Source organism: Culex quinquefasciatus, chromosome 2 (assembly GCF_015732765.1).
Source record: "Culex quinquefasciatus strain JHB chromosome 2, VPISU_Cqui_1.0_pri_paternal, whole genome shotgun sequence".
NCBI classification, from domain to species: Eukaryota; Metazoa; Arthropoda; class Insecta; order Diptera; family Culicidae; genus Culex; species Culex quinquefasciatus.
The window spans coordinates 209,090,979-209,115,235 of NC_051862.1; the positions used below are offsets into that span (position 1 = coordinate 209,090,979).

General features: G+C 36.3%; 2 protein-coding genes across 10 annotated transcripts in view; one reads left to right on the top strand and one right to left on the bottom strand.

Annotated features, from left to right (window-relative positions):
* LOC6050917 overlaps positions 1-24,257 on the bottom strand; it is a 363,016-nt gene that overhangs the window by 81,478 nt on the left and 257,281 nt on the right. For 6 of the 9 annotated variants that reach the window (XM_038256309.1, XM_038256308.1, XM_038256316.1 and 3 more), the window contains 2 exons: positions 16,498-16,755; positions 4,912-5,178 (listed from right to left, as the gene is read on the bottom strand). In XM_038256309.1, the coding sequence (XP_038112237.1) occupies positions 4,912-5,178; positions 16,498-16,755 (525 nt within the window). The remainder of the gene's footprint in view (positions 1-4,911; positions 5,179-16,497; positions 16,756-24,257) is intronic. The other 3 variants (XM_038256315.1, XM_038256314.1, XM_038256312.1) reach the window with 2 other exon arrangements.
* On the top strand, positions 22,387-24,047 carry LOC6051441 (probable cytochrome P450 6a14). Its single transcript, XM_038256318.1, has 2 exons — positions 22,387-23,434; positions 23,489-24,047. Exons 1-2 carry the CDS (start codon positions 22,393-22,395, stop codon positions 23,905-23,907), a joined length of 1,461 nt encoding a protein of 486 aa, XP_038112246.1. The 5' UTR covers positions 22,387-22,392; the 3' UTR covers positions 23,908-24,047.

The window sequence follows — 24,257 nt, forward strand, 5'->3', positions numbered from 1 at the left end:
TTTTTGCATGCTCATTTTCATTTCTTTTGTGTCGCTGTTTGTGTGCTTGGGTGCGTGGTTATTATAATTAAATAATGGCATCATTAGTGCGCTGACCACGGGGACGCGCTGTCTTGTTTTTGCATGCTCATTTTCATTTCTTTTGTGTCGCTGTTTGTGTGCTTGGGTGCGTGGTTATTATAATTAAATAATGGCATCATTAGTGCGCTGACCACGGGGACGCGCTGTCTTGTTTTTGCATGCTCATTTTCATTTCTTTTGTTTTGCTGTTTGTGTGCTTGGGTGCGTGGTTATTATAATTAAATAATGGCATCATTAGTGCGCTGACCACGAGGACGCGCTGTCTTGTTTTTGCATGCTCATTTTCATTTCTTTTGTGTCGCTGTTTGTGTGCTTGGGTGCGTGGTTATTATAATTAAATAATGGCATCATTAGTGCGCTGACCACGGGGACGCGCTGTCTTGTTTTTGCATGCTCATTTTCATTTCTTTTGTGTCGCTGTTTGTGTGCTTGGGTGCGTGGTTATTATAATTAAATAATGGCATCATTAGTGCGCTGACCACGGGGACGCGCTGTCTTGTTTTTGCATGCTCATTTTCATTTCTTTTGTGTCGCTGTTTGTGTGCTTGGGTGCGTGGTTATTATAATTAAATAATGGCATCATTAGTGCGCTGACCACGAGGACGCGCTGTCTTGTTTTTGCATGCTCATTTTCATTTCTTTTGTGTCGCTGTTTGTGTGCTTGGGTGCGTGGTTATTATAATTAAATAATGGCATCATTAGTGCGCTGACCACGAGGACGCGCTGTCTTGTTTTTGCATGCTCATTTTCATTTCTTTTGTTTTGCTGTTTGTGTGCTTGGGTGCGTGGTTATTATAATTAAATAATGGCATCATTAGTGCGCTGACCACGAGGACGCGCTGTCTTGTTTTTGCATGCTCATTTTCATTTCTTTTGTTTTGCTGTTTGTGTGCTTGGGTGCGTGGTTATTATAATTAAATAATGGCATCATTAGTGCGCTGACCACGAGGACGCGCTGTCTTGTTTTTGCATGCTCATTTTCATTTCTTTTGTGTCGCTGTTTGTGTGCTTGGGTGCGTGGTTATTATAATTAAATAATGGCATCATTAGTGCGCTGACCACGAGGACGCGCTGTCTTGTTTTTGCATGCTCATTTTCATTTCTTTTGTGTCGCTGTTTGTGTGCTTGGGTGCGTGGTTATTATAATTAAATAATGGCATCATTAGTGCGCTGACCACGGGGACGCGCTGTCTTGTTTTTGCATGCTCATTTTCATTTCTTTTGTGTCGCTGTTTGTGTGCTTGGGTGAGTGGTTATTATAATTAAATAATGGCATCATTAGTGCGCTGACCACGGGGACGCGCTGTCTTGTTTTTGCATGCTCATTTTCATTTCTTTTGTGTCGCTGTTTGTGTGCTTGGGTGCGTGGTTATTATAATTAAATAATGGCATCATTAGTGCGCTGACCACGGGGACGCGCTGTCTTGTTTTTGCATGCTCATTTTCATTTCTTTTGTTTTGCTGTTTGTGTGCTTGGGTGCGTGGTTATTATAATTAAATAATGGCATCATTAGTGCGCTGACCACGAGGACGCGCTGTCTTGTTTTTGCATGCTCATTTTCATTTCTTTTGTGTCGCTGTTTGTGTGCTTGGGTGCGTGGTTATTATAATTAAATAATGGCATCATTAGTGCGCTGACCACGAGGACGCGCTGTCTTGTTTTTGCATGCTCATTTTCATTTCTTTTGTTTTGCTGTTTGTGTGCTTGGGTGCGTGGTTATTATAATTAAATAATGGCATCATTAGTGCGCTGACCACGAGGACGCGCTGTCTTGTTTTTGCATGCTCATTTTCATTTCTTTTGTGTCGCTGTTTGTGTGCTTGGGTGAGTGGTTATTATAATTAAATAATGGCATCATTAGTGCGCTGACCACGGGGACGCGCTGTCTTGTTTTTGCATGCTCATTTTCATTTCTTTTGTGTCGCTGTTTGTGTGCTTGGGTGCGTGGTTATTATAATTAAATAATGGCATCATTAGTGCGCTGACCACGGGGACGCGCTGTCTTGTTTTTGCATGCTCATTTTCATTTCTTTTGTTTTGCTGTTTGTGTGCTTGGGTGCGTGGTTATTATAATTAAATAATGGCATCATTAGTGCGCTGACCACGAGGACGCGCTGTCTTGTTTTTGCATGCTCATTTTCATTTCTTTTGTGTCGCTGTTTGTGTGCTTGGGTGCGTGGTTATTATAATTAAATAATGGCATCATTAGTGCGCTGACCACGAGGACGCGCTGTCTTGTTTTTGCATGCTCATTTTCATTTCTTTTGTGTCGCTGTTTGTGTGCTTGGGTGCGTGGTTATTATAATTAAATAATGGCATCATTAGTGCGCTGACCACGGGGACGCGCTGTCTTGTTTTTGCATGCTCATTTTCATTTCTTTTGTGTCGCTGTTTGTGTGCTTGGGTGCGTGGTTATTATAATTAAATAATGGCATCATTAGTGCGCTGACCACGGGGACGCGCTGTCTTGTTTTTGCATGCTCATTTTCATTTCTTTTGTGTCGCTGTTTGTGTGCTTGGGTGCGTGGTTATTATAATTAAATAATGGCATCATTAGTGCACTGACCACGGGGACGCGCTGTCTTGTTTATGCATGCTCATTTTCATTTCTTTTGTTTTGCTGTTTGTGTGCTTGGGTGCGTGGTTATTATAATTAAATAATGGCATCATTAGTGCGCTGACCACGGGGACGCGCTGTCTTGTTTATGCATGCTCATTTTCATTTCTTTTGTGTCGCTGTTTGTGTGCTTGGGTGCGTGGTTATTATAATTAAATAATGGCATCATTAGTGCGCTGACCACGGGGACGCGCTGTCTTGTTTATGCATGCTCATTTTCATTTCTTTTGTTTTGCTGTTTGTGTGCTTGGGTGCGTGGTTATTATAATTAAATAATGGCATCATTAGTGCGCTGACCACGGGGACGCGCTGTCTTGTTTATGCATGCTCATTTTCATTTCTTTTGTGTCGCTGTTTGTGTGCTTGGGTGCGTGGTTATTATAATTAAATAATGGCATCATTAGTGCGCTGACCACGGGGACGCGCTGTCTTGTTTATGCATGCTCATTTTCATTTCTTTTGTTTTGCTGTTTGTGTGCTTGGGTGCGTGGTTATTATAATTAAATAATGGCATCATTAGTGCGCTGACCACGAGGACGCGCTGTCTTGTTTTTGCATGCTCATTTTCATTTCTTTTGTGCCGCTGTTTGTGTGCTGGGGTGCTTGGTTATTATATATAGGTGAAGGGATTTTATTAAATGATCATTATATTGCATTATTATATTTATTTGATTATATAACCACACTATATTTTACACTTAACACATCATACAAAACACAAATGAAACTGTAAACAGGAGCGTTTGGTACGGTATGTCCACGCATCCTTCCTCCCCTGTAGATTCTGTGAAATGTGATCCGTTCTCAGAATCCTCTCTGCGGTAAACACAACGTAGTAGGGCTGGCCGCTTTAATTTTTGCAATACATTTTCGGGTGTTCTCGGATGTACTGCAATTATTAATAATGACAAGAAAAGTGCTTGGGGCGTAATCTAATCACAAGACTTTCCAGCATGCTTTCATCGGACTGGCTGCGTTTGTGTTAGATTAGATTAGATTAGATTAGATTAGACAAAAATTATATAATTTAAAAACAGAAAAATAAGACGAAAACTGCTCCAAGGAAAAATAGTCAAAAAGCGTTGGCAAATATTTTTTTTAGAAATGCTCCAAAAAGCAAAATTCAAGCAATAGTATTTTTAAACCTGATGTTTCTTTATTAAAAACCTTTAATTGTCATCACAAGAAGCTTGATATATTTTCAAAAGCTGTGGCAATTTAATAAATTATTCATTTAAAATAGTAAATATATTCTATAAGTTCTATTATAAAAAAGCAAAATGATAAAAGACAAATTTAAGGGAAATTGAACGAGCATTCCGGTAAAAATATTTACGGAACTAAATAATCTAATCTGTCTCATTGAAAAACCACAAAAAGGGCCAAAATCGCTTTTTTTCAAAAAAAAATATTTTTAAACCGCTATATCTTCACAAGAATTGGACTTAGATCAATGACAATGGTTAATAAGGAGACTTTTATGTAAAATTGTCTGGAGAATCAATTCCCGCTATTGGATTATGAAAATTTCTACGTTTAGACCACGTTTAAAAATATAGTATTAAGAATAGTTTTTGTTTTTTAAGGAGATACATACCATCTTGCACATTTCGTCAAAAAAACAAATGAACGAAAAAATCGCGACAACTTTTAAACATTTCAACTTGAATCTCTCGTAAAATCTCGTATTTTTACTAGTAATTTTGAAATTGTGGTATACAAAAACATTTAAATAACTTACGCTCTTCTCAAATGTCTTTATCGAGTGCAACCGGCTCAAAAATGACTTGTATAAGCCTAAAATAAAATGTCTACATAGTTTAATTGAAATCGGAGAGAGTCGGGTACAACCGATTCTCTAACTGGCATGGAATTAGTCAGGATATAAACGAGTAAAAAAACATCAATTTGGTTGTTTTCTTCATTGATATTTGCCATACTCCATCATGGCGCTTAGGGCGCCTTTTTAGATTATATATTCCTCGATTTCTTTGGAGCATAGAAATAAAACATCAATTTTTTTTCATTTTTCCGTTATCCTAAGAGGTGGTTATTCGAATATTTTTTGTTAGAATACTTAGAATTGCACAGTATTTTTCTGAAGTTCAAAAGTATGATACACCGAGACGAAACATCAAGACATCGGACATCGACAAACATCAAACCCCGTCCAAAAAACACCACACAAAGTGACCTTCCCACTCAAAATTACCCCGGAATCGCAAGCTGATCACTGCTGCTGCTCAAATAGGCCGCCGCCTTGGCCGAGGGGTACGCCAACGGGGTTAGCACAAAGGGGGAAGTGGGTCGACTACCGCCATCACCACTTCCGGGACTCGGTCGGGGGTCCACCAGCAGTTCGGCCGACCGCTGCTGCTGGAGAGGCTGGTGGTGGCCCCGTTGCTGACTCGAAGGTGCCCTAGGTTGGGGCGAAAGAAAGGGTGCCACAGAGATAGGCGAAATAGAGAGCGAGAGAAGCCTTGGTTTGAGCGAATGGTTCAAGAGAGAAGAGTGAGAAGGTGGGGTAGGGGGAGGAAAAGGGTGGATTTTCCAAAATGGAAAAAAATTTGAGAGTGATTTGTGCGTTTTAAGAAAATGTTTTAGTGATATTGTGCCGATTTTTACAAATATTTTTTTTTGTTATTTATAATGAGCATAGTTAGGTAAGAACGATATTTAGTGAAAGTGAATTATATTTAGATAGATATAGAGAAAAAGGTTTAAATATCACTTAATTAACTTTTTTGCAGAATCACATACATGAAATGAATAAATTTAGTTGTTTTTCTACATTGTGAACGTTTCAATGCAATATCCCTAACAGTCATAAACCAAGAGACATTGCAGCGACCTCAAATTTAAATCATTAAATTTGTCCATTTTCGAACCTCACCACAGTTCTGACCATGCGCGCTTACGCAAGCATAAATAATTTTACCCGTCGACTCGCGTTGCGCGACAAATAATTAAGCTTATGTACAGGTGTGGATCATGAGTCATCCTCACCTGAAAAGCCCTTTATTAAATTTCGCCAATTGTTAGGCAATCAAAAAAATGGTTAAGCTTTCAATTATGAATGTGCGATGTTATTTCACAGGGAAATTGAGGGTGTGGCTTAACCAAATTCATTGGCATGTTTGTTCAATGGAGAATTCGACCTTCTCATTATTGACCAACATTTTTGAGAATGATTTAGGAACATAATTTTGATATTCCAATAACATAATTTAAAGTTTCACGACAATGGTTCGAACCCATGACTTCCGATTTTGAGGTGTACTCACTACACCATACGGAAAGTCATGAAGAATTGCAGAGGTCTGCATAATTTAATTCATGAGGTTCATCGATGCTTCTCATCGAAACGGACCACTTTTAGTAGAACAAAATTTAGTAGAGTTTTCGGGGACTGACTATAAAAACCCCAAAATTCTTGAGGAGAGCAGTTAGTTCCAGTCAGTTCCAGCCAGTTCAAGCCCAGTCCAGTTCCAGATCCTGAAGAAGCCCCAGACCAGCCGGACCCACCAGCAGCCACCAGTAGCAGAGGCCCCAGTCCAGCCGGACTTAGCGGTGGAGGCCGCAGTCCGCCGGGACATAGCCGCTGTGAAGAGTCCGCCGGGACTTAGCCGCTGTGAAGAGTCCGCCGGGACTTAGCCGCAGTGAAGAGTCCAAACGGGACTTAGGAGTTCGGGGTCTGGCATGGCTCGGCGAAGAGGTCTGGAGGACAAGTCTGGCTTCAACGTAGAGAATTGGCTCGACGAAAGTCTTAATGAAATTAGCAACAAAAAGTTGAGTGATGTGATCGTGCGCGTAGAAGTTGAAAGTGTTACCGCAAAAATGTAATCTTCAAAAAGTGTAATATACAAATAAGTGAAGTTAACTGATCTGTTTTGACTCTACAAGTAAATATCACAAAAATCCTGAAAGCCTAAACCGCTCGGGCCGTTCAGGTGGTGACTAGCGGAAAGCAACGCTGTGTGTGTTTGGACACGCCATTATGATTGGACAAAACCGAGAGTTGAAAATGTGACTATGTGTGAAAGTTAATGAACAAAATGATTTCGCGAAGTAACAAACAGTTAAAATAGTGTGAAAAAAAAAACGTTAAATTGAAGAAAATGTTATGTGAGGAGTTCTAAGATGGAAGCAAATGTGCAGCAGTACGAGATGGAACCAAAACGGGCTCGACCAATGGCAGAAGCATCGAAAATTCCAAAACCGGTCAACGATGGACAACACTAGGGATTCAACAATGACGAGATCATCTGGATCAACTGGAGACGAAATTCAGCCGCATCGAACACCCAAGAAGACGACCATGGAAATCTGGCAGTTTAGGGTGAGTAAACAAAAGTTATACCGAAATTTGATGTAAATAGTTAAAAACACGCTTAAAAGGGTGCACAGCAACCAAGGAAGTTGTTGTCTTCTTATGCCAAAATTGACAAACTTACGGACCCAATCCTGCACAAATCTGATTGTAAAAACAGGCAAATTTTGTTGTAAATCACTTAGTAGACAGTACTTTAGGGGATGAATAAAACATTATATCGATAGTTCCCGTAGTTTCGAAAATGCTAAAATATCTGTAACAAAAATCTTGGTGCAAAAGCTCTTGTTGATGTGCACCGTTAAAGATGGCGAATTTGGAGACGAAGGATTTAATAGAGATTATTCCAGAATTTGATGGGTCATTAGACTCACTGGAGCAATTTTTAATGCTAATAGATTATTATGCTGATCAAATTCCTGAAGGCGAAGATCAGAGTAAATTTTTAAATATTGTTTTTATGAAACTAAAATTTAAAGCAGCAGCTCGTATTAAACGAATTTATGCAAACACTTGGGAAGAAACCAAGGCAAATTTAATTAGAGAGTTTGGTATCAAAACTACTTTTGGTAGTATAATTGAACAAATTGAAACTCTTAAACAAGGACGGGATGAATCATTTAAATCATATGCAGGAAGAGTTCTTGACATAAAATACGAAATCATAAAAATTGATCAAAGTTACAACGAAAATTCATTTACAGCTTATTGCTTAAAAAGCCACTTTATAGTTGGAATTATAAATAATGAAATCAAAGCAATTGCCACTAATAACCGTCATATGAAGTTGAAAAATTTGCTAGAATTTTTAGAAAATGAACGAATTGACAGAGAGTCTTTAAGAACTCTCGAACAAAGGTTACTTGCTAGTACTGAAAATTCAAACCTTAATTTTGACAGAAAATTCAGAAATTTCAGGTACAATAAAAATACAAATTTTTATCAAAGAAATAATTATCAAGCTAACAAATTTTATGAATGTTATAAAACGAATACTGCAAAGAGCACTTTAAAACGAACTTATAGTCGACGCAATAAAAATCAAATTCCAAATAATTTTAAAATGCAATTTAACGAATACATTCCACCACACGAAACATTAAAAATCAATTTCAATAATGATTCAATATTTTATGCAAATATTGCTACCTTGGCAAGGCCAACAAAATTTCACAAATTCATAATTGACTCCGCATCATGTAACAATTTTGTAAGATGGGATGTGGTTAGTAATATGCGTTTAACTAACATTGATTTCAACGATAGAATTTCCATTAGAGGGGTTCATGGAATAGCAGAAGATACAGTTGGATCTGTAAATATGATTTTATTGATAGGAAATTCAAAATACGAGGAAAAGTTTTACATTTTGAAGCATTTCGCTGATGTTGCAATTCTTGGAGCACATTTTCTAAAGAAATACACCTTATATATTAGTCAAAGTTTCGACAACATAGTTTTACGAACGCCTGACACAAATAAAATGCAATATAATAATCATGAAATGACCAATTTATTTAGAATCAATGACATTGAAAATATAAACAAAGTAAATATGGCAGGTATTGAAGCAAATAGTTATGACAATTTTAATACAAATTATGATGAAAATAATGAAAATAATTATGATAATGACAATGGCTGCAATGGCAGAATCCAACCGTGCATTGAAGAGTATTATGACGATCAAATTGAAATTGATGATGATAACCAAGATTACCCAAAAGAGATGAATTTAGAAAACGATCGGGATTATGATGTGATTGAAAACATGAAGCATAAGAAACTTACAGGCAACGACAGAATGAGAAAAATTTATGAATTGGTTAAAACAGACCACTTGAAAGGTGATATCAATCAAGAAATTAATAATATTTTGAATGATTTTAATGAAATATTTTATTTAGAGGGTGACGAGTTGACTTATACCAATTTAACCATGCACGATATAGAAACAACAACTGAAATTCCAATTAATAAAAGACAATATAGATTTCCTGAAGCTATCAAGAAACACGTAGAAGAACAAGTGGAAGAAATGCTAAAATTAGGGATAATACGCCCAAGTAAAAGTCCGTGGAATGCACCGGTATTATGCATCCCAAAGAAAGACTTAGACGCCGAAGGCAACAAACGCTACAGAATTGTAGTGGATTTTCGAGACCTAAATACAATTACTAAACCATTTGTGTATCCTATACCGCTTATTAGCGAAATTTTGGACAGTATTGGAGAAGCTCGATATTTCTCAACCATTGACTTGAAATCAGGATTTTATCAAATCCCAATTAACCCAAAGGATGCTGCGAAAACTGCTTTTCAACATTTCTAGGACATTATGAATTTTTAAGGATGCCAATGGGACTGAAAAATAGTCCAGCAACATTCAGAAGTTTACATTCACACTTATTTATGAAATACAACCAGTTAATGCGATTGTATATTTGGATGATATTATTATATTCGGTAGAACTATCGAAGAACACAATGAAAATTTATACAAAGTTTTGAATGCATTACATGAACATAATTTGAAAGTTGAACCATCAAAATGTAAAATTTTACACAAAGAAGTCAGATATTTGGGTCATATTATTAGTGAAGAAGGTATTCGACCAACTAGTGAAAATATTGATACAATCAAAAACATGAAAAGGCCGCAGACGATTAAAAATGTGAGATCATTTTTGGGAACTGTTAATTTTTATGGAAAATTTATTCCAAATATTGCAGATAAACGTAAGCCACTTAATGCATTATTAAAGAAAAATGTGAAATTTATTTGGACAGAAGAATGTGAAAATGCTTTTGAAGAATTAAAAAACTATTTAATTTCAGAACCAGTTTTAGTTAGACCGAACTACAATGACAAATTTGTTTTGACAACTGATGCTAGCGATTATGCTATCGGGGCAGTTCTTACTAATGAGAAATCAAATGATCACCCCATCGCTTACGCAAGTCGTGCGCTTATCGGGGCTGAAAGAAATTATTTTACTATCGAGAAAGAACTACTAGCTATTGTTTGGGCAGTAGACCACTTCAAACATTTTATTTATAACCAAGATTTTATCGTTTACACAGATCATAGACCATTGGTAGCTCTATGGCATTTGAAGGAAACTTCACCAACGTTGACAAAGCTTCGTTTAAAAATCCAAGGCATTGGATGTGAAATTCGTTACAAGCAAGGAAAGGAAAATGTGGTTGCAGATTTTCTCTCACGTTTAAATAATGATGAAGATCATGCAGATGATAAACAAGCATCAAAATTAGTAGCAATTACAACTCGTCAACAAGCAAAACAAAATAGACAAAATATTTCAGATAATCAAAACTCAACAAATACTCCAAACAGACAAAATTCATCTAGAAACAATACTAATTGGAATAATAATATGAATGGACTTGAACAAATTGACATAAATTTAGATGATGACAATGATAGCAACAATAAAACATTTACCTACAATGATTTCCAAGACACAGATATAGATTTTAACGTTTTAAATTTTTCTAAAAAGATTATACCATTTGAACAAGCCGAAGCTACATTTATGATATTAAACAGTGTTACAGTACACAAAGAATTGAGTAAATACATTGACCTTACACATGGTATTAAGGATTACACCAAAGAAAATATATTTATATTCCCGCAAAAGAAAATTTGGGGTTTAATTTTGAATGGAACATATCGTTCAGCAGTTAAAAATGAAGAATTTTTCGATGGTTTATTTAAAAGCTTTAAAGATTATCCTGATTTTGCTAAAGATGCATCAGTTATACAAATTATTTCTCATAGAATATTTAAAACAGAGTTAGAACTAAACTTATTACGATTTTTTGCAATGAAACTTTCAAAGTCATTTACACTATATGCAACAGAAAATGAACGAATTTATGTAAAGCCAGAAGACAGAGATCAAGTGCTTAAAGATTTTCACGACGCACCGTTGGGTGGTCATGTCGGAAGTAAACGAATGATTAAAAGAATAAGTCCTTTATTTACATGGGAAAATATGCGAAGAGATGTTTTGAATTATGTAAAGCAATGTGATTCTTGTCAAAAGAATAAAATATGGACAGCTAATAAGATGCCAATGAAAATTACGACAACATCGTATGAACCCTTTGATAAAATTTATATGGATGTGGTTATGTTACCAATTTCTAATAACGGAAACAATTGTGGACTTGTGATACAAGATGATTTAACAAGATTTTTGATTGTAGCTCCCATGGAAAACCAAGAAAGTACTACTGTTGCTAGAACTTTTGTCGAAAACTTTGTTTGTAAATTTGGTGCTCCTAAAGAAGTTGTAACCGATCGAGGTACAAACTTTGTAAGCAAATTATTGCAACATACATGCAAAATATTACACATTAAAAAGATCGTTACAAGTGCATATCATCCTCAAGCTAATTTAGTTGAGAGATCAAATAGAGAATTAAAAATTTATTTACGAAATTTTATTGGCAAAGATCCACAATGTTGGGATGAATTGATACCATATTTTATGTTTGAATACAATACTACAGAAAATTCATCAACTGGATATTCTCCCTATGAACTTTTGTATGGAAGAAAAGCTACTATACCAAGCACAATTTATAAAATCAATGATTCAGATTTAAATTATGACGACTATATTTGTTCAATGAAAGATATATTCAAGGATGCTCATGAAACTGCTAGAAACAACTTAATATTGTCAAAAGAAAAAGAAAGGAAATTTATGACAAAAAGACAAATGATTGGGTACCAATGTGGGGAGATAGAGTTTTGGTACAAATGGTACAGACAGGAATTGGTCAAAAGTTACAAAATAAGTGGCGAGGCCCTTATGATATCGTTAAATTTAACAGCGATCAAACGACCACTATTAAAAATGGAAACAAATTTGAAGATGTACATAATAATAGACTAAGAAAATATAATGATTAACATAACACTTAATGATAGTTCACAATGTACCCGTATTAAAATACATTTAACATAATTTAAAATTCAATGCTCCAATACAAGAAAATATTTTGAAATGACAATTACAGTACAATTAAAATAAAGAAAAAAATAAGCGATTTATGCAATGAATGACATAGTATCATAAAAGATTAATATCAAAAGACTACATTGAATGAAAATATTTATTTTTAACACACGGGATATTTATGTATGTTGAACAAAAAAATAATAATAATAAAAAACTTATTGAATTGATATGATTGATGAATTACAAAAAAAAAAAACGATTGTTATCAAGAGAACTAAATGAATCAAACAAATGTGTTACAAATACCGATTTTTTATATAGAAAAATAAACATGAAAAAAGAATATATGATTGATTTGATATGATAAATGAATTAATGTTGAGTTAAACAAAATATGAATGATTATTATCAAAAAAAAAAGCGCAAACAAGAATGTTATGAATTGGAGATGAAAAATAATTTTTATAAATGATTAAATTGATAAGGTTTAAACAAGAAACAGATTAAGAAAAATACCAGTACTGAGTTTATACATATTTTTTTTGAAAAACACGTGAAGCGATTATGATCAAATATAAACATAATAATGAAGCAGTGATGAAACACGTTAAAACAATTAAGAAGCTGTTGGGTTGCAATTTTGGGAATATACTTAATTGAGCTAAAATGGGTTAACAGGGTATTAGAAAAACAATGACGCAATTTTTAAACTACAAATAAAAATCAAATCAAACGGACTGAACAATAACGAAATTTCAACGACAGGCAAATGAAAAAAGTATGATTATTAAATGTTTCAAAACAACATGTATGCAAGTAAGAGTGTGTGTAAGAATAATTGGACAAGGGAGGCGCGCCCCAGAATGAATGTAGAATGTAAACATGTGTTTTATAATTTACTTAACAAAGTATTAAGAATTTATTTTCAGAATGTTATATGCTTATACGAAGGATTTACAGGAAACCATTGGAAGACGATCAAGAAGACAATTTCAACAAGGACGAATATGGACTACAGCTCAAGGAAGGGTGAAACTTGTGAGTATATCGTGGGGAATCTAAAAAGATCGAAAAGAACGGTGTAAGTTCCGATCTAGGGATACATAAACTGATAAAGCAACGCCAAAGGGATAAAAAAAGTAGACAATTATACTCTATAGGGAGAGTTTTTATGTCGAATAAAGCTTCAAACAGTTGTAATCCATGGGGGGATTCAATATGTTAAAACATTTCAAAACATTTGCACTTTACGGGGATAGTCAAATGATAATTAAAGGGAATGGATAAATAATGCTTCAAGGGAAAATCAAGGGATAAATACTGCTTCAAGGGAAAAACAACTTTAAACTGATAAAATTCAGTGGGAAACAATTCAGAAAAAAATCTACATAGATTATTGAACCAAATACTTTCATGCAAATTCAGCTTTGTTGCGAATTGCTCAAATAAACAAATTAATTCAATGGGTTTGACAAATTTGAAAACACAAAGTGATGTACAGATTTCATAAAAAGTTGGAAGAACAGAAAGGATATTTTAACATGCGCAGTATTGCAATGACAAGATGATAGGATGTATAGATCAATGAAAAACTTTATAGAGTAATTTTTTTATTCAAGTATAAAAATAATAGTCCATTAGAACTGATTTTTTTTTTAGTATTGAAAATAATAGAACTGATTTCATATAAAAATATCAACAAGATTTATAAGATTGTAAGTAAATTTGATTTTCAATTTTGCACAGAAATTAAATGATAGATTCCTGAAAATTATAAAATATTGTTCATGCGAAGAAAACAAGTAAGACATTTTTGTGGGAGAAACAAAAGTAGAAACTGAAGTAAAATATGACAGAGACGGGAGACGAGACGACTTGAGATGATCGACGCGTTCGTATGCTGAGAGGTTCTACGCGCTCGTATGCAGAAGTTTGTGATGGCAAGATGGTGAGTGGCAAAGTCATGCGGGAGGTTGAACAGGTAACGGTGTTGATGTTGTTGTAAAAGGTCATATCAATGAGGATCAAGTCGAATTAAGACACAATTCTAGTAACGAGACATTCACGTAAAACAAATAACCAATCGAAATGTTGAATTAAGCGAAGTACAGACGATGGAAATGTAAAACATCGATAATGGAACAAAATGCAAATTGAGACCATACAGCAAGTCTGAAACTATTGAAAAGGAGATAACATCATCCGATGTCATTAATTTGCAAAAGCCAAGTTGCAAATTACACGAAAAGACAATTTTGGACCAACAACACGTCCTAAACATTTGAAAAAAATGAATTACATCAACCGATGTTAATAATTTGAGAATATCAAAGATGCAAATCAACTGGAAAAGTCAATTTTGGACAAAAAAATACTGAATTTACGATCAATTCCGCAATACTCAGCAAGGGAAAAGTCAATGCACTCTCAAAATTGACCACAGTCAACTCACAGTTGAGTTATGAAACATAATTCATGATGGAAACAACAATTGCACTAATCGACGAAATTCAACACCTTAGCCTCGAAAACTGACCAATTGACCAAGTCACTGTGGAATGAATAGCCTCACAATAAAGACGATTTTTGATGGAAGACGACGACGATAACAACCAGCCGATCAACACAGTTCTACAACAACAACAAATTTTGCTTACAGTGGGAAAAATGCAATTATTTTTTTAGGAGAGATAATGAAAATTAATTTCAAATGCAAGTTTATTTAAATCAATTTCAATGAAAATATTTTTACAAGAGAAGTTCAAAACAGTAAATCAAGTAATTTAACAGGACAGAAGATCAAAAGAGTAATGAAAATAATTTTACAGTAGAAAAATCAAAAGAGCAATTATAATTATAAAGCAATTTACAAGAAAGCACAAGAAGAACAAATTGTAAACCGCACGATCACTACACCCGACAATATTCTTTCCATAGATGATCATTTCTTTCAGACGATCATCTAGCTGATAAGTGTGGGGGAGATTAACCGAACCATTTTTTTTAAAAATCAGTTTTTTTATAGCCAGCCATTTATATTTTTTATGATTTTTGCATAGTAATTTTTTCACAAATCAAATTATTAATTTAGGGAATATTCTTCCAACATACAAATAACTTTCGGTAGATGTTCTTAATGCTTTTCAAGAATACAAACATCTAGCTGGTAAGTGTGGGGGAATGCAGCGACCTCAAATTTAAATCATTAAATTTGTCCATTTTCGAACCTCACCACAGTTCTGACCATGCGCGCTTACGCAAGCATAAATAATTTTACCCGTCGACTCGCGTTGCGCGACAAATAATTAAGCTTATGTACAGGTGTGGATCATGAGTCATCCTCACCTGAAAAGCCCTTTATTAAATTTCGCCAATTGTTAGGCAATCAAAAAAATGGTTAAGCTTTCAATTATGAATGTGCGATGTTATTTCACAGGGGAAATTGAGGGTGTGGCTTAACCAAATTCATTGGCATGTTTGTTCAATGGAGAATTCGACCTTCTCATTATTGACCAACATTTTTGAGAATGATTTAGGAACATAATTTTGATATTCCAATAACATAATTTAAAGTTTCACGACAATGGTTCGAACCCATGACTTCCGATTTTGAGGTGTACTCACTACACCATACGGAAAGTCATGAAGAATTGCAGAGGTCTGCATAATTTAATTCATGAGGTTCATCGATGCTTCTCATCGAAACGGACCACTTTTAGTAGAACAAAATTTAGTAGAGTTTTCGGGGACTGACTATAAAAACCCCAAAATTCTTGAGGAGAGCAGTTAGTTCCAGTCAGTTCCAGCCAGTTCAAGCCCAGTCCAGTTCCAGATCCTGAAGAAGCCCCAGACCAGCCGGACCCACCAGCAGCCACCAGTAGCAGAGGCCCCAGTCCAGCCGGACTTAGCGGTGGAGGCCGCAGTCCGCCGGGACATAGCCGCTGTGAAGAGTCCGCCGGGACTTAGCCGCTGTGAAGAGTCCGCCGGGACTTAGCCGCAGTGAAGAGTCCAAACGGGACTTAGGAGTTCGGGGTCTGGCATGGCTCGGCGAAGAGGTCTGGAGGACAAGTCTGGCTTCAACGTAGAGAATTGGCTCGACGAAAGTCTTAATGAAATTAGCAACAAAAGTTGAGTGATGTGATCGTGCGCGTAGAAGTTGAAAGTGTTACCGCAAAAATGTAATCTTCAAAAAGTGTAATATACAAATAAGTGAAGTTAACTGATCTGTTTTGACTCTACAAGTAAATATCACAAAAATCCTGAAAGCCTAAACCGCTCGGGCCGTTCAGACATAAACATTGTATGCTACAATTTCAACTCTACAATCCAACCGGTGTGTGAGTCTATGCACGTATCTACCCTAAATAAAAAGAGTTCCAAACAATAAAAATCAACGACCCACGAAAACGAAAGCACTATAAATTTCCGGTTAGTCTCTAATCCAACCTCAACCCCGCTTCAGCCCACCTACCTTGGTCCCTCTATCCGGACGGCATCGTCATCCATCGGCATCCAGGTGCATCTCCGGGAGTCCCCACCGGCCCCAGCTCCGATCCCCGTGCCGGGCAGTGTCGCACTACTGCCGGTGACCATGGCCGGACCACCTCCACCTCCGGCGCCTCCACTCCCCGCCAAAAACGAGGTCGGTTTTCGTCGGAAGTACGGATTGTCCAGCTCGTCGTCGTACTGCTGCAGGATGGACTTGGTGATGGGACCCGGGTTGATGTACCTGTAAGAGCGAGAGAGAGAGAGGAAGAGAAATAAAAGTTTTCCACGTGGGAAAAACCGCATAATTAGTGACAGTGGGCAGCGATGCAGAGCAGTTTTAGGGCAGGGGACAAATTTCATTAAAAATCAATCGGCAAATACATGGACCGTTTCGGGGTGGTTTAAAATTGGAGCACATTTGAACTGCAAACTAATCCATTTTCCGTCGGGTGGAAAATTCATGTTGACAATCGGAATCCAGAACTGTCGCATTCAATTAATAGTTTGAGTAAACAGTAGTGCGCAGTAGGGCCAGGGTACCAGCTCGAAAAAGTTAATTTTATAATGTTGACCGGGCGATCGAATCCAGTAGAGAAACGATTATCAGCACAAATTATAAAACCATGTTCAATTTTGTTAGAACACGTTATTTTCAGAATATGACATATTTTTTTCAAACAAAAAATGTTATGATTTTTTTAATATTTTAAAATTAAAAGCATTTGATAACTGAACTATATTTAAAGCAAAGTTATACTCTATGTTTACGCAAATCGACTTTTCTAAGTAAAGCGTCCATTCTGGGAATTCCCGGGATGAAAATCCCGGGATTTTTTTCAAAAACCGGAATTTATGAATCTTGGGAATTCAAATATTTTGTTCCGAAAATTCCAGAGATCGAAAAAAATAATTAATTGTTGACTAGGAAATTCAAATTAAGTTGTGGAAATATAGATGAACAGTTGCGTATTTAGAAATCGATAATAGTTTTAAAGAATTAAAATGTGTATTCAGCATAATTCAGCATTCATTTGGCTTATAAGGGAAACATTTTCTTCAATTTAATTTTATATACTTTTTTAAGATTGGCTCTTATATATCTAAATTCATGATTTTTAATATTAAAAATAAAATAATATTTAATAACTTTTCATCAAACATTGGCATCTGTGTCAAATCATTACAAATGTCTTAATAGCTGTTTAAGACAATTTTCTTGCATAATGTTTTGATTAATTTCTTTCAAAACAGGAACAGAACTTAACAATTAGTACACCGATTTCCAAATTCATTAATCTAAAATCAGACTGCAGTCCTGATTTTCCCCAGTTGGCAGCAGTGACTAAGAGATAATTTGTAAAACATTTGTTTTATAAAAAATTTCTCGTATCATTTTATTTCTTATTTTAACATTTTAAGTGAAATTTTCCAAGCTTTTTTAGTCCTGTCATAAATATAAAAAAAATAAAAAGAAATATTTATAAAAGACTTATTTAATTGGAATCACATTGAAATAAACATTTGGGTGCATTTAAAATTCTAAGCACATCAAAAATCTTTGTTTTGTTTTTCTTTTTTTCTAACAACAAAATCTTTACAGCAACTAATCGATTCACCAAAACCCAAACTCCCTCCGAATTCTGGTCCGCTCGTCCGAATCGGTGCTGCTAGAAGGTTGGTAGCCGGTGGATCCGATCTTCTCTGAGTCGGCCCCCTGGCCAAACAATCAGATTATTCAAATATTCTGAATGTGTCTTTTTTATCCCAAAAAAAAAAAAAAAGCAAGTTTAGTACAAAAGAGCACAGAGGCATTTCGGTTTTTTTGACAGCTTTGAAGTGCTTTGAAACAGAAACCAAAAATATCAGATTTATTTCAATGTTGAATTGAAAAAAGTTCTTAATATTTTTTTAAAGTTCATGATTTATGCTACAAAATTGATGTTTTATGAAAAAAATCTATTTCTAACGAATTTTGATCAACAGCTTGGAACTTTTAGTTAAAGTAACTTAAATTTTATATAATTTTAATAAAAATGAATAAATCTGGTTAAATAATCATTAGTTGAAAACTTATCATATTAAAAATCAAAGGAATCAGAAACTGGTGAATTTTTATCAGAGTTTGATGAATTTCTGTCTGGTTCACATTTTTAACACATTTTTATGTAATATTACTCAAAAATAGACAACTTTTCGGTTACCCAATTTTCATCTTTTCAAAATTTTACTTTTTTTCAGAATAAGTCACCCTGGGATTTTGAAATATCAATTTTTAACAAATTTCTGAAAAAAATGTTTTGAAAAAAAGTACAAAGATATTGTACATAAGTCTCAGTAAATAAGCAGAAGCATAAATTCTTCAATCCAGCAGAAAGGAATATGATTTTTGCAAGTAACCTCATTTTGGCGCCACCTACATTTGAAATACAGTCGCGCTGCAAAACCTCAATTGAGGCATTTTTCAACTTTTGACGAAGAACTTCGTCTTAGGGCTCTATACAGGGTAGCAATCCAAAATTTCGCGAAGCGAAATGAAACCGAAAAATGAAACGCCTTCCCCAAGCAGAGGGGAAAATCACAGAAGCAGCGCGGCCGACGGTTTTGATATAAATATAAACGCCACTCCCTCCACAGCATTAGTTTAGTCGGTGGTCTACCACCGAAGCGAGAGGAGCTTAGCTCTTCTCGCGAGCGCCAGCCTTCTCTCTTCCCTACAAAACCACAGAAAATTTGAAGGCTGGCTTCAGTCGGTGGTCTACCACCGAAGCGAGAGGAGCTCAGCTCTTCTCGCAAGCGCCACTTGGCGTCTTCAGGAACTAGCCTTCCCGCATCCCTACAAAACCATGGGAAATCTGAAGGCTGGCTTCAGTCAGTGGTCTACCAGCAGTCGGTGGGGGTAGGGGGCAATATGGGTATCAAACTTTAGGGATTTTGATACTGGACATGAAATTTGACATTTTGGCAGTAGTGGCCACCACCTGGAGTGGCCGGAGGCCCCGGGGATGTTCCGATAAGGGGACATTTGCGGAACCATAAGAGTTGGGGCAATATGGGTACACGCAGAAAAAGATTTTGTAGAATCAGCCTGTGCGAGGTTTGAATCAACAAAATTTTTTGTTGAATATAATCAACGCCGATTTTGCGTTGAAACAAACCTTGATTTTCTCAATTCCACTCAATTCCAAGTCTTTTGTTGTTTCGAAAAAACTGCTTTGACATTTAGCGTTGATTCAACAAAAAAAAAAATGATTTTCAAACCAACAAAGCGTTTTGTGATTCAAATATACCTTATTTTTCTGCGTGTATCAAACTTTTGGGATTTTGATACTGGACATGAAATTTGACATTTTGGCAGTAATGGCCACCACCTGGAGTGGCCGGCGGCCCCGGGGATTTTCCGATAAGGGGACATTTGCGGAACCATAAGATTTGGGGTAATATGGGTATCAAGCTCTAGGGTTTTTGTGTTGTGTCTTTAACACATGGTTCAAAGTGACTCCTTGTAATAAATTTTATTGTTTGCAAAATATTTCTTGAAAATTGTTCAATTTAACAGAGAATTGATGAAACGATTTCATATCAACTGGCCCGTAAATTTTGCCATTGTGATTAGCTGAAGAAGCGATTGAAAGTATTAATTGTTATCAAACGTCAAAATACCATGAGACCATCTTTGAGCAAAAATAAATAGATCTTACGAAATAACTATTTCGTGATTGATTTTGTGGTCCAGAAACGCAAAAATTAAAAACTCTAAAAATTTCATTTACTTTTGTGTCCGAAGTTCTTCGTCATGATGGTTATGCCTGTAGGATTACCACTGCACCTTTTTATTGAGGTTTTGCAGCGTGACTGTGTTTCAAATGTAGGTGGCGTCAAAATGAGGTTACTTGCCAAAAATCGTATTCCTTTCTGCTGGATTGAAGAACAAAATCGCTTATTTCTCATTATATCCTGCATCAATCTTAATGAAACTGGTTGCAAAAGACGAGAAAAAATTTTTGCTTTAAAATAATGAACATCAATTTTTGGGCGCGCAAAAATTTGTGAACGTTTTCTTTAAAAAACATGTTTTGGAACACGAAAAAATTAGTTTCCCGATATATATCAATGAAATAAACAGTTATATAGTTGATAACAACTGTGTTAACGTATATTCAACAATTTGTATTGATTATTGACAGACTTTCTTGCCAAATAGTTCAAAATACTATCTTTTACTAAATTTACAATTTTCTCATAGTAAAATCAAACAAATATTGGAATGTTATACACCAAATTATTGGAAATAATTTTTCTCATACGAATCCGGCATAAGTTTTATAAAAATGTTAATTATGAAGGAAAAAACACAATTTTTCAAAAAATCATAGGTTAATGCTATTTGTTCATAGGTGGCGAAATGTGTCTTTTAGCTTTGTTGCAAATCCTCTATTCGGAAAATTCATAGATATTTTGTAAAACATTTGCAAATAAAAATTGGATTCAGTTGCAATCATTTTCTAATTTTTTGATTCACCTTTATCAAAACCGAAAGCAAAAACTTTTAAAGAAATTTTAAAAGCACTAGCTAGTTGCATAATTGCAAATAAAATAGAAAACATACTGGAACATCTCCGAGCAAACTCATCCTAATTTTTTGGAGCACTAATGGTGATGGGCGTTGAAGAGTTAAAAATCGAAAATGATGTATACTTTCAATTTGATTTTTGGTAAGTCAAAACTTAGTTTTTCAAACATAATATAATAAAGACCGTTTTGAGACTGAATTCATTTCAAAAATAAAAAAAAAGGTTGAAGAGATTAAAAACTTTGGCACCCAAAGTGTACATAAAACATCAAACATTATTTGAATACATTTGAAACGCAAATTTTATTTTGAATCTTGTCTTTAAATCTTGTTACTTATAAAATAATAACTCAGAGCATTATTTTTAAAAGGTGATGGAAGAGAACAAAAAACTTTGTAAAATATACAAATAATCAGAAACATTATTTTTTATTTGAATGGTTGTTATTTTTATTTCAATAAAAGAAATATTTTTAACCATTGCAACTTTCTATAGGAATTTGAGATTTAGAAATTTGGACTGTTGGACTGTTATTTATTTTTAAATATAATTTGTTTCTGATTGCAAAGCTCGTTTAAAGTTTTGCTGAAAATTAATTTCTCCAGTCTTTTCATAAAGTCTCTTTTGTACTATGTACGAGTCATCATACAAAGTGTCACTTTTCACACGGTTTTCTTTCATTAAAATCGCACACCCACCCGCACACACACCCACTAACAAATCGCAACACGCATCAGACCGACGGACACGGCTCTGCACGCGTGCAAGAGACAGCCAATCGCGATTTTCCGATTGTTTGCCCTCCTGATGATGCTAATTGAGTGTGATTTTGGTGCACACTCGGTGCACACACTCGCACGCAATTCACACATACAAACTAAAACACGAGACGCACGGGCATGTATGCTTTGTGGTGTGACTTTTTTTCTGCTTCTTCTTCATTGCGATATTTGCTTGCCGAGCCCCCGGAAATGATGCGTGAATTAAACGAACAGATTGTAGTTGTATGTTTTCGATGTGTGGGTGTGTGGTTATTTGTATGTGGGTCTTTAAAGGTTATGTTTAAGCACACGTGGGAGGATTAAAGTTTATCGATTCAAGCGAGAATTAGTTGTGCTAAAGCTCTAATTGGAAATGGAATTTGTATTGTTGATTTTTTTTCTGCTCTGTTCAAGTAATCCAAACCTTTGTCTTGAAAACCACGTTATGGTCTTATCAAGCATTAAACAACTCACAAGCGCAATGCGCCGGCCTCAATTACACGAGACTTTATCTCTCAGTCTTTTGGGTGCTCTGAACTCGACAAGATGCTGCTCTACCTCGTAACGATCGTGACCTGGTTGGTCTACGTCTGGATGAAGCGACGGTATTCCTACTGGAAAGATCGTGGCGTTCCATCTCTTAGAGTCTCCTTCCCAGCTGGAAATCTCCAGGGAATCGGCCACCGTCACCTGGGACTCATCATGCAGGATTTGTACGGCAAGTTGAAAGGCTCTGGGGCCAAGTTCGGTGGAATCTACTCGTTCCTCAAGCCGATGGTCATGGTGCTGGATCTGGACTTTGCCAAGGACGTGCTGGTGAGGGAGTTTCAGTACTTTCACGATCGTGGCATGTACTATAATGAGAGGGACGACCCGTTGTCGGCACATCTCGTCAGCTTGGAAGGTGATAAGTGGAAGAGCTTGAGGACGAAGCTGACACCGACGTTTACCTCCGGGAAGATGAAGATGATGTTTGGCACGATTGAGGAGGTTGTTGATCGGTTAGAGGGTTGCATCAGGGTTAGGGTGGAATCTGGTGAATGCATCGAGATCAGGGATATTATATCGCGGTTTGCAATGGACATTATTGGGAGTTGTGCCTTTGGGTTGGACTGTAACAGTTTGGTATTGTCGGACCCTCCGTTCTGGAAGATGAGCCTGAAAGCTTCTACTAGCACGAAACTTCAATCCTTGATATCACTTTTTGCTACAACCTATCGGAAGTTTTCCAACCAAATCGGAATCTGCGTCCTACCAAAGGATGTGAGTGATTTCTACCTTGGAGCGGTTCGTGATACAACCAAGTTTCGGATGGACAACCAAGTGTCGCGAAAGGACTTTATGGATCTGTTGATCAAGCTGGAGGATAACTTTACGTTCAACGAGATCGCTGCGCAAGCCTTCGTGTTCTTCCAAGCTGGTTACGAAACCTCTTCAATTACGATGACCTTCTGCCTGTACGAGCTGGCACTGAATCAGGATCTTCAGGAGAGGGCCAGAAAGAGCATGGAGGATGTTCTGAAGAGGCACGGATCCTTCAGCTATGAAGCCATTCAGGACATGGAGTTCCTCAACTGTTGTGTCAAAGGTAATTGTTTTGTTAGTAATATCTCAAGATCACTTATAATCTTCTTCAACCCAGAAACGCTTCGCAAGTATCCACCGGTAGCAAATCTCTTCCGGGAGATCACAAAGAATTACAAGGTTCCAGAAACGGACATCACCCTGGAGAAGGGATACCGAGTAGTGATCCCAGTATACGGAATCCATCACGACCCGGATATCTACCCCAACCCAGAGGTCTTCAACCCAGAACGATTCATCCCGGAACTGTCAACCAATCGTCATCCAATGGCCTACCTGCCCTTCGGAGAAGGACCCCGAACCTGCATCGGAGAGCGATTCGCCCTAATGGAGACCAAAATTGGTCTCAGTCGTTTGCTACAAAAGTTTCGCTTTAAACTAGCACCTCAAACTTCCACAAGAATTGAGCTCAACAAAACCGGCGTATTCCTATCTATTCAAGGTGATCTCTGGATGAAGGTTGAGACGGTAGACTAAAAAAACCTGTCATAACCTCACCGTTGTCACCGAACCTGCCGCAGAAAATTTAATTTTCATAACAATAAAAAAGAGCGTCCCCGGCTGACGCCAAACTGGAATAAAATTCAAATTAAGCTAATCCAATCCCGGCGACGACGACAGCGATATGATCCCGGGAAGCAATGTTTCCCCCTGTATGCAAACTTTTTATTCCGACCACACGAGTTAGCAAGTTTCTTTTTTTTCCTTTCATTTCCGTTGGAGCCATGCAAAAGAGAGCGGAAAAGTTTCCACCGTTTTTCATGACGTGTATTATTCAGGTGACGCAGGAGAATACGGAAAGGTGACTTTTCTTTGTGCAAGATAGC